The 15,717-nt window shown below is 36.1% G+C and overlaps 1 protein-coding gene across 1 annotated transcript in view; it reads right to left on the bottom strand.

Moving 5' to 3' along the window:
• Positions 1 to 1,618: 1,618 nt before the first annotated feature.
• LOC6038502 overlaps positions 1,619 to 15,717 on the bottom strand; it is a 32,940-nt gene continuing 18,841 nt past the window's right edge. The window contains exons 2-3 of the mRNA XM_038265379.1: positions 9,634 to 10,211; positions 1,619 to 1,659 (exon numbers count right to left, since the gene is read on the bottom strand). Coding sequence (XP_038121307.1) covers positions 1,619 to 1,659; positions 9,634 to 10,057 — 465 coding nt within the window. The 5' untranslated portion in view covers positions 10,058 to 10,211. The remainder of the gene's footprint in view (positions 1,660 to 9,633; positions 10,212 to 15,717) is intronic.

Genomic DNA, 15,717 nt, shown 5'->3' with positions numbered 1-15,717 from the left:
ACACAATTGGTTTAGATCAAAAATTCTTTCAGTGGCTTCAAGAAGGCAACAACCAGCACATGCTGATTCATTTTGGGGCTGAAATTCGTTAAATTGAATTTGATACAGAATATTTTATAGTGATGATCAGATCGAGAGAGAATCATGGCGGCGGTGCGGACGCTTGTCATTTTCGTCATTTTAATTCGGCTTTTTCAAGGTGTTTTCGTGGTGTTTCGGGAAGGAAAAATGCGTCTTCTATTAGAAAAACTAAGTGACTACCCGGGAAAAGTGAAATTTCAATGGTTTCTGTCCCAGAAGTGAATTTCCGTCAAAACAGATTTTGCGACCGGAATATTTTGGAGGTCAAACGTCATTTTCTGCCATGATGTAAATTCTCAGAGAGAACTGGCAGGAGAAGATTAGAATATTTTATAGTGATGATCAATTTTCTTCGAAAATAATCAACGGCTTCACCTTAAAACTACTACCGCCAACTGGGGACTACAGTCTGAATAGGTCTGGAGATTTTAGAGCAGTAAATTTGGAAATTGGTGTACTACTGTACTGATTTGTTATGTTCCTGTTTAAATCAAACGAATTCAAAACATTATTAAAAAAAATGGCTTTAACAGGTACAGAAAACATGATGGTAATATTCATCAGGGAATGGTGAAAGATTTTGTGTCAAAAATATTGTAGGGTAGAGTAGTCTTCAATGAGACACGGGGAACAATGATAAAATGGCTCTCACAAGTCGTAGTTTCAAACAATCAGGCTCATATTTGGGGGAAAGGTGTGTCTACTGGATACACGTCTGCCATATAAGTGGCTTTGGTTATGGACGCTCCCTTGAAAAGTAATTCATGAATGTTTGATTCTGGGTTGTAAAAGTAAATCATGGACAAAAAATACTTTTTCGCTCGTAGGCTGCCATTTACACCAAAACTAACACTTCTTCAAATGTCTTTCGACGTTCCATAGGGATTAAGTTGGGCTACAATGTCCTTTCATTAGATTTGGCCAAAATTTAGAATACACTCAGAATCCAGGACTGTCTCATTGTTCCCCACTCATTTCAGCCCATGGGTAACAATGAGACACTTTGATTTTTCTTCAATCAACTTTTAAAAATCGATGGAAATCTTTAAAACACGAATTAAAAGTGATTTTTGGCATATTTATAGAGTTTAAACTTCATTTAACCAAAAATACAAAGTTATTTGGTATTAATATATGGATTTTACAAAATTTAAATACTTTTTAGTGTAACTTTTGTTATTAAAAGTTTCATGTTGGAAAAATTGCTCTAAAATGTTCAAGGCAAGTCACCTGCAATGGAACAATACAAAAACATGATGTTTTGCTAGAAAAATGTTGATTTTCGTAGAGTGTCTCATTGTTCCCCAGCTGTCTCATTGTTCCTGTCAAGTGCGTCTACAATGAGACAGTTGAATAACTCTGGCTGTAGATGTCGGATCGATCTCATATTTTGGTCAATGGTAGAACACATTAAAAGAAAGATAATGCAACTAAAAGCTCATTAAGACATGCTGATGAAAAAATTAGAAAAATCGTTGAAAGTTGAAAACCAAAAGTGTCTCATTGATGACTACCCTACCCTAATATTTAGCTTAGCTTAGCTGGGTTGACCGTAGTCGAGCATAAAGCTCGCAATAACTAGGTTGGCGCCGATAAGGAAAATAAATGTGTCAGGAATGTGCCGAATGACACATCACCATTCATTTGTCCTTTTGGTTGACTCCTCACGATCAACGGGGGAAGTGGGGGAGGGATGTGATGATTGGATACCCTATAGAGATGCCTAAGAACTTAGACGACCTCCAAGATATCCGGATTTGGAAAGGAAAAGGGTTTGAAGGGATACTTCACCGACGAATGAAGTAGTGGGCATTGGTTGGTACATATCAGTAATTTGAAAAGCAGTAATAAATAAGTACGAAATCAAGACGGGCTCACCAAATTGGAATCAAGTCCTGGTCCATTTCAGTTTTCAAGAAATTTGAAACACGAACTTCCGGCTTTCATTGTAAAGATTTCATCGTCTGTGACTTGAACCGCTTCCAACGACGGTTGTCTTCTCCTGTTGCTGCTGGGTTGAGGGATTCCGTGTTTCCTCCAAAAAAGGTAAATCATCCCAGGATCTTGGCATGCATTCAGATCTATCGAGAACTGTTCTTTAAACTCTTCACTGATTAGATCCGGAACCACTTTTAAGGTGAAGCCGTTGATCATTTTCGAAGAAAATTGATCATCACTATAAAATATTCTGTATTAAATTCAATTCAACAAATTTCAGCACCAAAAGGAATCAGCGTGTGCCGGTTGTTGCCTTCTTGAAGCCACTGAAAGAATTTTTGATCTAAATCAATTGTGTTTCAAAATTTATATAATTTTGTGGCACAGTCATTGACGTCCTAGTTGGCAATCATTGATTAATGACGATTTCCATAACTTCACAAGTAATGGGATAATCGTTACCAAAAGGAATCAGCATGTGTAGGGCACTATTGTAAACAACTTGTTGAAGAAATTTTGTCAAAATATTGAAAGCGACGCAAAATTTATATCTTTGAACGAAAAGTCATGACAATGATGGAAGTCTTCACGTTAACTTTTGGAACGAAAAAAATCAATGGCAAAAGCAGCAGCGAAAATTTTGACGTCTTTCTCCCCACTGAGAAGTTTGGCCCGAGCCTCGACTCGATTCAAGCTCGATCTCGAGCCAGATCGACTCGAGGCTCAAGCCAAAATTCTCAGTGGGTCTGATCGTAGACTACTTCGATCCCGTCACTCAAAAAAAAAATGTGTAATATTTCTTCAGGAAATGGTAATTTTTTATCAGTTTTTGGAAAATTTTCATCAGATTCACATTTTTAATCGTTACATTTGTCCTGATTTGCCCAAGATGCCGGTGTTTGATGAAAAATAATTTAATATGATATTTTTTTAAAATTAAGAATTATAAATATACGTAAATCCCAGTCTTTAATCAAAATATATATAAAACAAATAGACAAAATACCAAACAATGTATTGTTTGGATTATATATAATTAATCAGATTATCAGGAATTATGATATCAGAATTATTTCTAATAATATTAATTTTTGAAGCAACTGGGAAAAGGTCTTGCTTAATGAGTATTAAATTATTACAATTAGGTAAGCATTAAACAGATTGATGTTATTTCATCAAAACAATATAATCTCCTTACCTCCAAATTATAATTGAGATTTTTTACGTTTTTGTTTACCGTGATCAAATGAGATGAAAATCGAATTTGTGCAAAAATAATTAATTCAATTGGTTGAATACCTAGTACTAAAGTAATTAAAGTTAAATGTTACAAAATAGAGGACTTTTTGTGGAATGATGTTAATTTATCGTATGATTTAAATCATGTTGCATAATAACACAAAAAAAATCATTGAAAAATTACTTTCTATTGTTTGTTCTAAAAAAATGCAAAAACATATTCAAAGTTTGCTTCAAATATTTGAAAACATTGGGTTGTTTGGAGTGAAACCAACACTAAAAAGCTTTACCATTTGTTCAAGAGCAGAAACCAGTATTTGTCATGAAAAACATAATTTCTGCATGTTTTTTTTCTCATTTCAATAAACTGGTCACAGAGGCTAGTTTGGATTCATTTTACTCACAGTTTAAACACATTGATAAAAAATATTTCTCATCAAAAAATACCAAAATACATTTTCTTGTAGTTGAATGATTTTTTACATGCAGTCAAGCTGTTAATTGATCTTCACACATATTTAAACCATTAATGTTGACGTCCTTTACAACTTGTTGCATAATATTAGTTAAAACCAAGATCATAACAATTTTCAGAAAAAAAAATCCCGATTTTCGTAACCCCGGGAAATTGGACGCTCTATTCCGAATACAAATTTTAATGCTTTAAATTTCCTATCGATTAATCGGTTAATTGTGCTTACTATGTATGTAGACCATAATTTGTTTTTTTTTTTCAGTTTCGGGAATTTCCGGGACAAATTTAAATAAAAATTCCGGGATTCAGGAATTCCCGGTTTTGGAAAAATCCTGAGAATTTTGTCCCGGGAATTCCCGGGATGTACGCACTCATGGAAACTTTTGTTTACGAATCAATGGTGCAAAATGACTTCTTTTGCCAAATTTAAAAAAATATATAAAAAATAAAATCTAATAGAATCGTCTGACTTCGCGCAGAAATGCTTCAGCGCCATTGTTAACTTTTTAGATAATTTATAATATTTTAGTATAAGATTATTCAAAAAATATACATTTTTCAAAAGTTACAGGTCTATTGCTATGCTCATTTTAGGCTTTTCTCACCGACAAGTAGCAGCTCAAATTGACGTTTGCCAGGATTATATCTCGTATACGGAGGCAAAACGATGTTCACGCGCCATCAAGCACGACTAATGGCCTCCTTCGATAGAGCCTTGGGTAGCATTACAGTACTGTTCGAGGCTTGTGGATCAATTTCATTCGGCACAAACGGAATCGCGAATTGTTACTTCATAATTATTAGATATCAATACAAGGTTTGTTTCTGGGATAATATTCTAGTGATTCGTTACTTATAATTTATTGTAACATTTTCCACCACAGCATTTTGCTGCCTACTGTAGGCACAAGCATCACTCACTCGAAAACCAAGTCCTGTCGAGCTGTCAATGAAATGGCTTGACACTGATGAAGGGTTTTATTTGCATCCATCGTGTCTCCCATTCCACCCCGAGAATTGTATGCCCGATACACACAATTATTGACTGTCGTCAACTTTGCTGAGGCGTTGCGGTAGGATCAAGAAAACCCGACAGGAACTTTTTGAGCTGTGCCGATTCGGTCTACTTTTTTGTCCATTGGAAAATGCTAAATCACCGGTTTAAGAGTTGAAGTTTTTAGAAGGGGGAAATTTTGACGATGCTGGGAATTTACTGATGTTCATTTTCAACTCAGTTTACATCGACTTGCCTTAATTATTTTTTTTAAAGATAAGGTTTGTCAATATTGAATCTCTTTGGACCACATTTATGGGATATTCCGGGTCGTCGAAAAAAAAACTGTTCATGAATACAGATTGGGAGTCTATCGTCTAAACAACATGATTCTACCAAAGTCGCAATTGTGATTCCTATTCAGTGATGTCCCTAAGAGTACTGGAAGACCCAGAACTTCACAAAAGTGGTCCAAAGAGTTCATAGCGTTGTATAATGCAGAATCCTCTTTTAAAATCTTGGTATAATCATGTTGTTATGGCGGTAGACTCCGAGATCTGTACTCTAGGATTTTGAGGACCGATAACGTTTCGAAAGTGTTCAAATGTTTTCAAAAGTTCATCGAAATGAAATCATTCAAGTTCTAAATATTTGTTTTATACTTTCAGGATTGATAAATAAATTAGGAAATTTATAATAATATTGTTTTTGTCAGTTTTTTCTTCTTTTCAAAATTTAGCCAACATGTTCCGAATTATTTTGGCATCAAAAACCTAAACGAATCAAGCTGTAAAACCGATTTCCTCTTCCAGTACCCAAGAGCTAATCTAGTGAACATTAGTCAAATAAATTGATCTAAATGGCTCGATAAAGGCACCGCCATTGGTCGGGTTTTTGATGTAGCACTGTTTTTTGCTCTCCTCCTAATACCACATGATGTCTGGCTTCTGGTTTGATGCTCTTGTTTCGCTAAATCTGGCCGTTCGAAGCTGCTCCGTTTTGGCGCGCGCGCGCCCGTTTGCTTGATGTTTGTTTAACATTATAAAGCTCATTTCTCGGTTTTGAATAATTCATGAATTATTCAGGCGCTGCTCGTCGGTTGGCCACCGGGCTGAAATGTTTTGCACTTGTGGATTTGTGAGTGGAGGATGTGTTTTTAAAAATGTTTGTTTTCGTAAAAGTGTGATTTGCAGAAGGTAGGAAAAGATATTGCTGTTTACTTTGTGTAAAATATTTACATTTTTGAGTACCGTAAATAAATCATGAACATTTCACTTATTCTAATATTTATGTTAATAAAACCTCCCAATTTTAAGCAGTTTATGTTTGTTATACGATGAGTAGTTAAAAAGTACAGCGGATGTTCCACTTTTGTAATTCAAATTCTCATTTATCCATCGTAGCCCGAAATTAAATGTCCGTCAAGATTTATGACCATTTAGAATCCATATACTGTGGGGGTCACAGAGGTGGTCCAATGCCACGTGACTGCAGGCGGTCCGCATATTGACCACGCGATGCAGCAAAATGCAGCCAGCCATTTTCATTGTGTTGTCGAGCAACCGTGCAAAATCGCTGTCATCGTTGCAAATGAAACGGTTTTATACTGGAGCCAACGGTGATGTATGCTCTTTGACCCGTTATTCAGTGTGTGTGTGTGTCAGAGAGCGGGCACAATTTATTGACGTTTACATGGGTGGTGTTTAATGATTAACAATAAATTTTCTAGGGTAGATTTTATCCACAAGATTAGAATTTGTTGATGGAACTTCAATCTTTTTTTCTCGGTAATTATTATTAGAAACCAAAATACAAGTGAAACCTGTCAGACTTTTTGAGAGATGGTTTGATATACACGCCAACCTCAAAATATACCCAAACTTAGGCAGCCAACCGTGTGATTGGAGCAAAATATTATTGAATTTTTTTTTTGATTTCTTGTACGGATTATTAACTAACCTGGCCTTATCTTTAATCATAAAATATTTTTATAAAATAGATTTGTAGAGAAAATTCTTACTTTTGAAATCATTTTTAAGATTTGTTGATACATTTTGATTGTCAAAAGATATTTCAATTGAAACACAGCCATATTTAAGCATTTGAGTGACATAGGGGAAATATAAATACCTATCTTCGTCATATGCTCGATTAATGGTCTAAAAATACTATTTAGGCTATAAACTTACCAGCAACAGCACCGCCACGAGTAAGTACGCAAATTTATACCATTTACTGGTCAAAAAGATCAAATTAAATACACTTTTGATCACAATTTCAATTTTGCGAGACCATTTTTCATCATTTTGTTTGCACACACATCCACACGCAAGATGAGAGCTTAACGAAAGTCGCCATCAATATCTTTTTACTTGCGCTAACGTTTTCATAGCGCCTAAGATATGAAATTGCTTCCAACTAGCGGCAACATGTTCTTTTGCACATTAGTTGGTGACTCACTTGAAAAATAATCCCGAAACATGTAACTTATTTGCAAGCGCTATCGAAAAAACAAACGCGCCGAGCTTTTTGACGTTTATACCCTTTCAAATCGAAGGCTGAAGAAAACCGAGCGAGAGGCGAAGGCAAATAAATAACAAAGGTTGGCTACCAACACCACCACCCAGTTAACTCAATCCGAATTCTGAAACGGAATCTAATTAGAATCGTATACAAATGTCGCTTAAACGCAACAACCGGTTCCGAGTTCGAACCGGTTGTTGCGTTTTAAACGGAATTTGTGTTCGATTCTAATTAGATTCCGTTTCAGAATTCGGATTGATTTGACTGGGCAGCAGCGCCTGTTGGAGTGAGGCAGTGATGCCAGGAAACTTTTCTATAAATGATACTTCTCGTGAGTGTTCGATTAAAATTTCGTCACAAATGGCAGCATTAAGAAGACCCAAAAGAGCGCTGAAAGAAAACAGAACTAAGCTGAAAATTGATAAATGGCATGGCCCAGTGCATTCTCATTCGATTAGAATAATCCTGGGAAATATTTTTTTAAGTACTTGTAGAAGGAATAGAATATTTTTTAGTAAAAGTGAAAATATACAGAAATGTTCACAAAAAGTTGCTCTACTCTATGGTAATCTTGGTTTTAGTAAGTTTCAAGGAACACTCCAGATTATCCAGCATCATTCAAACACAATCGCTTATTAGGCTTAAAATGGGTATATTTCCCCTACATAATCTCAGAGGATTCAGGACAAAGTGGACTATCATTTGTCAATCAAATTCTTTGAAAAGGGTTTTAGAGATACGCATTTTTGTCAAGATTTATCCACCTACAAGGCCAGGTCAATTAAAAATACTTACAAAAAATCAAACACCTATTTTTTCAAAACGCATTTTTTACTGACAAAATATTTTAATAGGGACCAATACCTCTCAAAACTAAAAAATAGGGTGATTCTATTCATATTAAAGTGATCCAAAAATTGCATATTTTCGGCGATTTTCCCCAAAACGGTCTATCCTATTTTATATTTTTATCAGTTTATTTTTTCTGTGCACAAAAAAATGTCACTAATTATACACTTTTTTAGGCCGGATTTCTGATATTTGGATGAAAGTGATGTCCGGATCTACCTTTTAAATCTGCCTCAATGATTGAAGATCTGACAACCTTTTTGTGTTTGTACTTTATCATTTGTACATCTGAAAACTCTTATGAAAACTTCGCACAAGTGTAGGAACTCTTGTCAAAACAGTTATGTTACACATACTGCCGTTCTATAGACGTATACGCATAATTGTCTCATGTCATTTTTGGATGATTTTGACTTTTTTGTATTGCGCGTATTCCCGAAAGGGACACGCGGCATACCAGCCTCGAAAAAACGCGCCGCACTTTCGGCAAATGCGCGCTGTCAAATCCCATACTGTGCGTTTTGTTTTTTTTATCTTCTTCTTCAAATTGCATGGCATTGTTACCGGGAATGTTTTTGATTGCACCAAAAGTGGAGAAAATCGTTGAGAAAATCTTTGAGAGAAATGGACAATAATTTTTCAATTTGGTTTGACATATACTTTTAGAAAAACACATGAGATCCTGTACAGTAGTTGTTCGGTAACGTAGCCCAGTCACCGAATGCCGTTCGCTAACTGGGCTGAACGAAAAATAACGGGGGGACTACCGATGCATAATATTTTTTTGATGAAGTAAAAAAATAAAAGTTACTCAAACTTAATTACAATGATTACTTTTCATATTTCTCTAATTGTGACTTGAAATGACATAAAAGTATGAAAAAAGTTTTTTTTTATTTGTTGAACATGATTTTTGCATCCATTAACCCCTCGGTGATTTCGGTTTGTTTTGGTTTTTGACTTTTGTCTGCTATTTAACTGGGCTACGGCTCAGTTATCGAGCCCCCAGTTAAAAAGCAGCCCAGTTAAACAACGCCCAGTTACCGAACAATTACTGTACTTTGTTCGGAAACTCATTAAAAACAACACCAAGTCTGTTTGTCCTATCGTTGCATTTCTACGCATAATTGTCCCGCCAAGTATTTTCTATCACGAAATCAATAGTTTGGCGAAGCATTATGTCTTGTTTACCAGTTGTTTTGCAAGATAATTACAAATGAGAGTGATAAACTGCTAACTGGGGTGATTAGGGACACATGGGGCGAATAGGGACCCCCGGGACAATTATGCGTAGAATCGCAGAAATCAGTCGAAAAATTTCAATCGCGTTTTTCTCAGCTGCACTTTTTTGAACATGAGACATTTATGCGTAGAACGGCAGCATAGTAGTAAAAAGTTAAAAACTTACTTTAACATATTAGGTATGTGTACAAATTGTAAAAGAGAAATTTCAACTTTGCAACATTGTGACTTTTTTTTAAACAATTCAGACCACGATTTTTTTCATAAAAATAAATAAATAAATCAAACCTACCTGCTGCGACTGGTTGCTGGCGAAAGATGGCGGCCATTTCCATCATAAACACCCCCGCCGACAGGTGCAACCCGTGGCAGATGCAGTGGATCGTAAATCCGATCACCGTGAGCAACCATCCCCAGCCTCCCTCCGGGTAGTAGTGCTGCCGGAGGGTCATCAACTGGCGCAGATCGGCCACCAGCCGGGTTCCGTACGGAATCTTCACCTCGTTCCGGTAGTGCCGGTGGTGGTGGTGCCGATGGTGCCGATGGTGATGCCCTCCGGAACCGGCCGACGACTCGTAGCCGATGTTGTTGATTCCGCTGCACGACCCGGTCCCGCTGAGGCCCACGCCCGAGTCTTCCCGGGAGTTGAGCTGGGGCAACGACTGGGACCGCTGCAGGGCCAGTGGCCGCATCGTGTCGTTCGACGAGAAGGACATTATTTTCTTCGATTTTTTATCTTCACTTGAACACTTTGGAATTTCACTTAAACCGGAAGTGCGATCCGGAATTGGAACCGTTTTTCACTGACACTATTCATGTTGGACTTTCAGTAACGTCCTCTTCTTCGTTTTCTCTTCCGATCTTCAGGTGCTACGGCAAAATGATGTATTCATGGTAATTTTATAGCCATGTAGCCACGACTGACGATAATTATTTTCGCGTTGTTTTAAATTGCCTCGTGATTGCACCGCAACACAGTGTTGCCGTTAAAATGGAAATTATTTCTTCAGGCGTTTAACCTTATCATACGCAGGACCTTGGTGTTCGGTGCGTTGTTTCATGCTTATTTTCAATTATTCAAAATGTGTGCCCCAAGGAACAAAAATATGTGATTTCATGCTGCACAGGTTGAGATTTGTACCGTTACTGAAACGGGTGGCCACTCAGTTGCACGTGATACTTATAGATTTTAATCTCGAGATAATTATAAATATAAATGTTCAAATTTCAAGAAAAACGTGTATGGTTCCACCTTATCCACGATATTTAGAATTATCATTTCGACGCTGTCGTGCTATTTTGTCGTTTGTCACTTATTGACGTTTCGAGAAAAACGCGTTTTAATGTTTGACCTTGAATAAGCAAAAACAAGAGCACGCAATGTAAACAATAACAAACACGTTTTGTTTGGTTGACCATTTGGTCGAGCTTGTACCTGTGTCAAACGCGTTCTGACCTATAATCTCTTTGGCCAATTGTCGCACTTACATCAATTTTCTTGCTGTTTCAAGATAGCACGACAATATTGAAACTTCTTTCATATGAAGAGCGTCAACAATGCACGAAGTTTTTTTGGTTTTTATTGAATATCTCAGGATTGAAATCGAATTTTGGGGATCTGTGAAGGTCAAAAGGCGAGGCATTGTGAGCTGCACAAAATGGCGTACTTAACACAAGTTGACCCAAAATGCACGTACGACAAGTTAACACGACAGCGACGATTTGTCAATTCTAGATTAAATTTTCAAAAGGAAACTAATGACTTATAGGTTGTTTTGAAAATTTACTGTAGAATTATATTTTTTCCTTCCAATTTTGTTTGATGAATCTCTCACAATCAAATTTCTGTGTTTGCAATATAAAATGTAAATTTTTTGAAATTTTCCGTATCGTCGCCATCGTGCTAACTTGTCGTACGTGCATTTTGGGCCAAATTGAGTTAAGAACGCCATATTGTGCAGCTCACAATGCCTCACCTTTTGACCTTCACAGATCCTCAAAATTCGATTTCAATCATGAGATATTCAACAAAAACCGAAAAAAACTCCGTGCATTTTTGTCACTTTATATATGAAAGTAGTTTCAATCTTGTCACTCCATGAAAATTGATGTAAGTGCGACAAAAGGCCAAAGGGATTTCAGGCCATGGCCTGCAGGAAAGTCAGGATGCGTTTGTCGCACGTACAAGCTAGACTACCGTAAACATTTGTATTTATAACTCAGGACTCCAGCAACCAACTTCAACCAAACTTTGGGACAATGCACAGAATGGTCAGCCAAACAAAACGTGTTTGTTATTGTTTACATTGCGTGCTCTCGTTTTTGTATATTCAAGGTCAAACATTAAAACGCGTCGGAACGTCGAAATGGCGGGTGCGACAAGATAGCACGACGACGTCGGTATGTTGATGAAAAGGAGATTTGACATTTTCAATGCTAGTTAGCTAGAGTCTTTATCATAGAGTTTTTCAGCCATAAACGCTGGTTCGGCTCGGATATTTTTAATCGACTGAGTGTAGTTTGATGTGTTTGTTGTTAAATCTGAGGTATGAGAAGTTATTTCAGATTTTGCAAAAGTTCTGCCCATGGAACGAATTCAATTGCAACCCAAAAAACAATGATCAATTTCACAGTCACCATATCTGATAAGATTCCACTCGAAAATAGCGATGGAAACCGAACTAAATTTAGCCCAAGTGTTGAAAGGACAAGCCAAAAAAAAAACTTCAACCCGTTAAGTAAAAGCGCGAGGTAATTTGAGCCTAAAGTAAGCAATTTAGCTTTTTTTTTCTGCTGCGCCGTGGCGTCAAATTTCGCCTCCAAAACTGATCAAAGGATGGCCACTTTTTTGCTGTGCTATGTCAAACCTCCATAGTTTCTTCCTCCGCCCCTCTCGTCGTGGTCTCGGTTTTGGGATGAAATATAATGGATCCAAAAGTATTGGCGTGTTGACAGCAGCGCGCCCCGGTCGCTCCGGAGTCCAAGTCAATCATTTTAATGATATTGATGGTGCTACTTTCATTCCGGGCAACCGTTTTTATTTTGCTGGGTAGGAGAAATTCGGAAATTTTTAAATTTACACTTAAAAAAATCTGGTTACAAAATATTTCTAACGCGGAATTTGCTTCAATATATAATAATTTAATCATTAGTAAACTTTGAAATTTAAGTCTTAATTGAAAAAAATGCATGATAAATGAACCAATTTTCAATCAAAATGTAGCAAAAATACATAAATACATACAGATGAGATTCCATTTAATGTGAAAATTGAGTTTATGAACATTCATTAGTGTTATTTTAATAAACCATGCAGTTAAAACAAATGCCCCAGGATCTCCTATGGTGCGAGTTTTTTTTTGGGGGAAAGGCGATGAAAAAGGGAAATTCGATGCCAGTCAGTATCTTCGATATGATTAATTGATCTTCGGTAAAGGAACACTCTTCCTTGCTGGCGATGCTGGGTCGTGAAATGGTACTGGGTAATTTTTCTTCTCCACTTTTTGTGCGAGGGATAAATTGGTATCGTTGTGCTCCAATTAATTACATGGCTAATCTTCGTAATCTTCTTCGGAAACTGTGATCGGCAAGGTCAACTTTTTTGCATGTCATTTATAAAAAGATAGGCAAAAGTGGATTATTAACTAAGATTATCAATACTTTACAAGTTTTACAAAATATTGATGATTACTTGAAAATTTTGTAAATAAAATATTTTATTCAAAATTTTAAAGTTTTCAGCCCGTTTTAAATACAAATATTAACGATGTGTATTCTATTCCACATGCGCAAAATCAATTTATCGTTCAACTTGTACCTTTATAAAAATCAATTTATCCTTTGATTTGAACTTGCAAGTCCCAGAAATGTCTTCGGGACAATCGGTAACTCATCGTCGTCGTGCTATCTTGTCGCACCCGCCATTTCGACGTTTCGAGAAAAACGCGTTTTAATGTTTGACCTTGACTAAACAAAAACGAAAGCACGCAATGTAAACAATAACAAACACGTTTTGTTTGGTTGACCATTCTGTGCATTGCCCCGAAGTTTGTTTGTATTTGGTTGCCGGAGTCCCGAGTTATAATTATAAATGTTTACGGTAGTCTAACTTGTACGTGCGTCAAACGTGTTCTGACCTGAAATCCCTCTGCCCTTTGTCGCACTTACATCAATTTTCAGGGAGTGACAAGATAGCACGACAAGATTGAAACTTCTTTCATATGAAAAGTGACAAAAATATGTGAAGGTCAAAAGACGAGGCATTGTGAGCTGCAAAAAATGGCGTTCTTAACTCAATTTGGCCCAAAATGCACGTACGACAAGTTAGCACGACGGCAACGAACTGATGAAGTCGGCATGATCTTAGATCAGGGGTGACTTAAGTAAGGCCCGCGGGCCAAAATGAATCAACATGTGCCTTCTTGAAGCCACCGAAGGACGACGATTTCCATAACTTTGCAAGGATAATCGTTACCAAAAGGAATCAGCATGTGTAGAGCACTATTCTAAACAACTTGTAGAAGGAATTTTGTCAAAATATTGATAGGGACGCAAAATGTATATCTTTGAACGAAAAATCATGGCAACGATGGAAGTCTTCACATTAAGTGATTTTATAATTCCTGGAAATTAAGGTTAAGTTTATGCCACGTTTCGTAACAGGTTTAAATGTGGTTAAAAAGAGGAAAAATTTTGTTTTTCATCAAATATTTATTGAAATTTTACTACCATTGGAGGAATAATTTTCGATAAATTCTTAAGCAAATATTTATAATTAAGATTGCACAAAATTTAAAAACTAAATTGCACACTTTTACAAAGTTTTTGTCACCCCTTTTAAAATATTATTGAAAAAATAAATTTAAAAAAATCAATTTAAATAAAACTTTAAAATTTTCATTATATTTGTGAAATCACGATTTTAACCATCGTGATTTCACAAATATAACGAAAGTTGCAATGAAAAGCAGATGAATAATGTTCATGCTGGTATTTTTTTATTTCTGATTTTAATCAAAAAATCCAATTGATTGGAGGCTTTTTTGTTCAAAAGTGTTTTTTTTGTTTTCTTATATTTTGTTTTTAGTTTTACAGATTTAAATTGCAGGCCAAGGATTGATACCTAAGAGCATGCAATGGCACTGACCTTGTTGCGTGCTCTTCGGTTGACGTCCACGTAAGGAACATCCTGGAAGGAGCGTAACTAACTACATCCGTAGTTCTGTTAGATCATCCGAATCATCTTGATCAGAACAGTATATCTCTGGTTCCTTGCGAGTGTCCTATTTTCTTACCTCCACGTTGGCTTGGTTTTCATGATGACCTAGCTGGTGGCCTGTGGAAACGGATCGTAAACCTTTAACCATCGCGGGTCAGAGTCGAGACGGCTAAAAGAAAGGGGCGCGACAATGTGGGAAAGGGAAGTAATTTGTGATTGTAGACGGTATTGTTTTGATTCGCAGTATGTTGAGTCAACTGCTGTGGATGTACCTGAAACATCGCACAACGGGGTTTCTCTTCTCTTCATTCTCAGCTACCACCTATCTCCTATTTTTATTTTGCTCTTCTGATTCCCAATTCTTCACTGATTCTTTTATTTAATATCCAACATTTGATTTTAATTTTACTAACTTTTGATTCTCTTATCTCTCAAAGATTTTCCACTCTTTTCTATCAATTGATACTGCTGTAACAAACTTTGTTTTGTTTTTTTTTCCTTAAAAATATACTTTTCCTTAATGTACTAGTAATATCAAGTCTATTTATCATTCGCCTAATCTTTTTTGATTTTATTGCGAATTTATTTATTTGAATAATTCTTTATCTTTCCTATAAATTATCATTACTATAATCTAAGCTTGTTTTGTATCTCTATTTATTAACTATTGTCTAATTTTACGTCTAATACATCTAGCTTCTCATTTTATTCTTCAAAATACGCTCATCATTCTCTTACTATTGATACTTGATTTTTATAAAATAAATTCTCTTTTACTGTCTATTGTTTTCAATTTTCACCCTTTTTTTCAAACAAGTGAGGTTTGAGCCCTTACTCAATTTATGGAATGGTTAAAGGATTAACACAAATATTACTATTGTATTTTTGGTAAACTTTTATAACATGCTTAGGACCAAAAATTGTAACAAAACACCGCGACAAAAGAAATAGCAACAGATAAACACGACTTAACAATAGGGAAGATTTCAGGAGAAAACAATACACAGTAAATAACAATTAGTTTTTGAATTCAAACTAAAAATAAAACAGTTTTTGCTTTAATGAAAGTTGATAGGCACACTATAAATGGTTAGGCGCTTATACTTACATCAAACCCTACTTAATGTACCACCCCCGGCCGAGTTAAAATGCGTAACC

This window comes from Culex quinquefasciatus, chromosome 1 (assembly GCF_015732765.1).
Source record: "Culex quinquefasciatus strain JHB chromosome 1, VPISU_Cqui_1.0_pri_paternal, whole genome shotgun sequence".
NCBI classification, from domain to species: domain Eukaryota; kingdom Metazoa; phylum Arthropoda; class Insecta; order Diptera; family Culicidae; genus Culex; species Culex quinquefasciatus.
The sequence above is the reverse complement of the archived record's forward strand: the minus strand, read 5'-3'. Positions and strand labels throughout refer to the sequence as shown.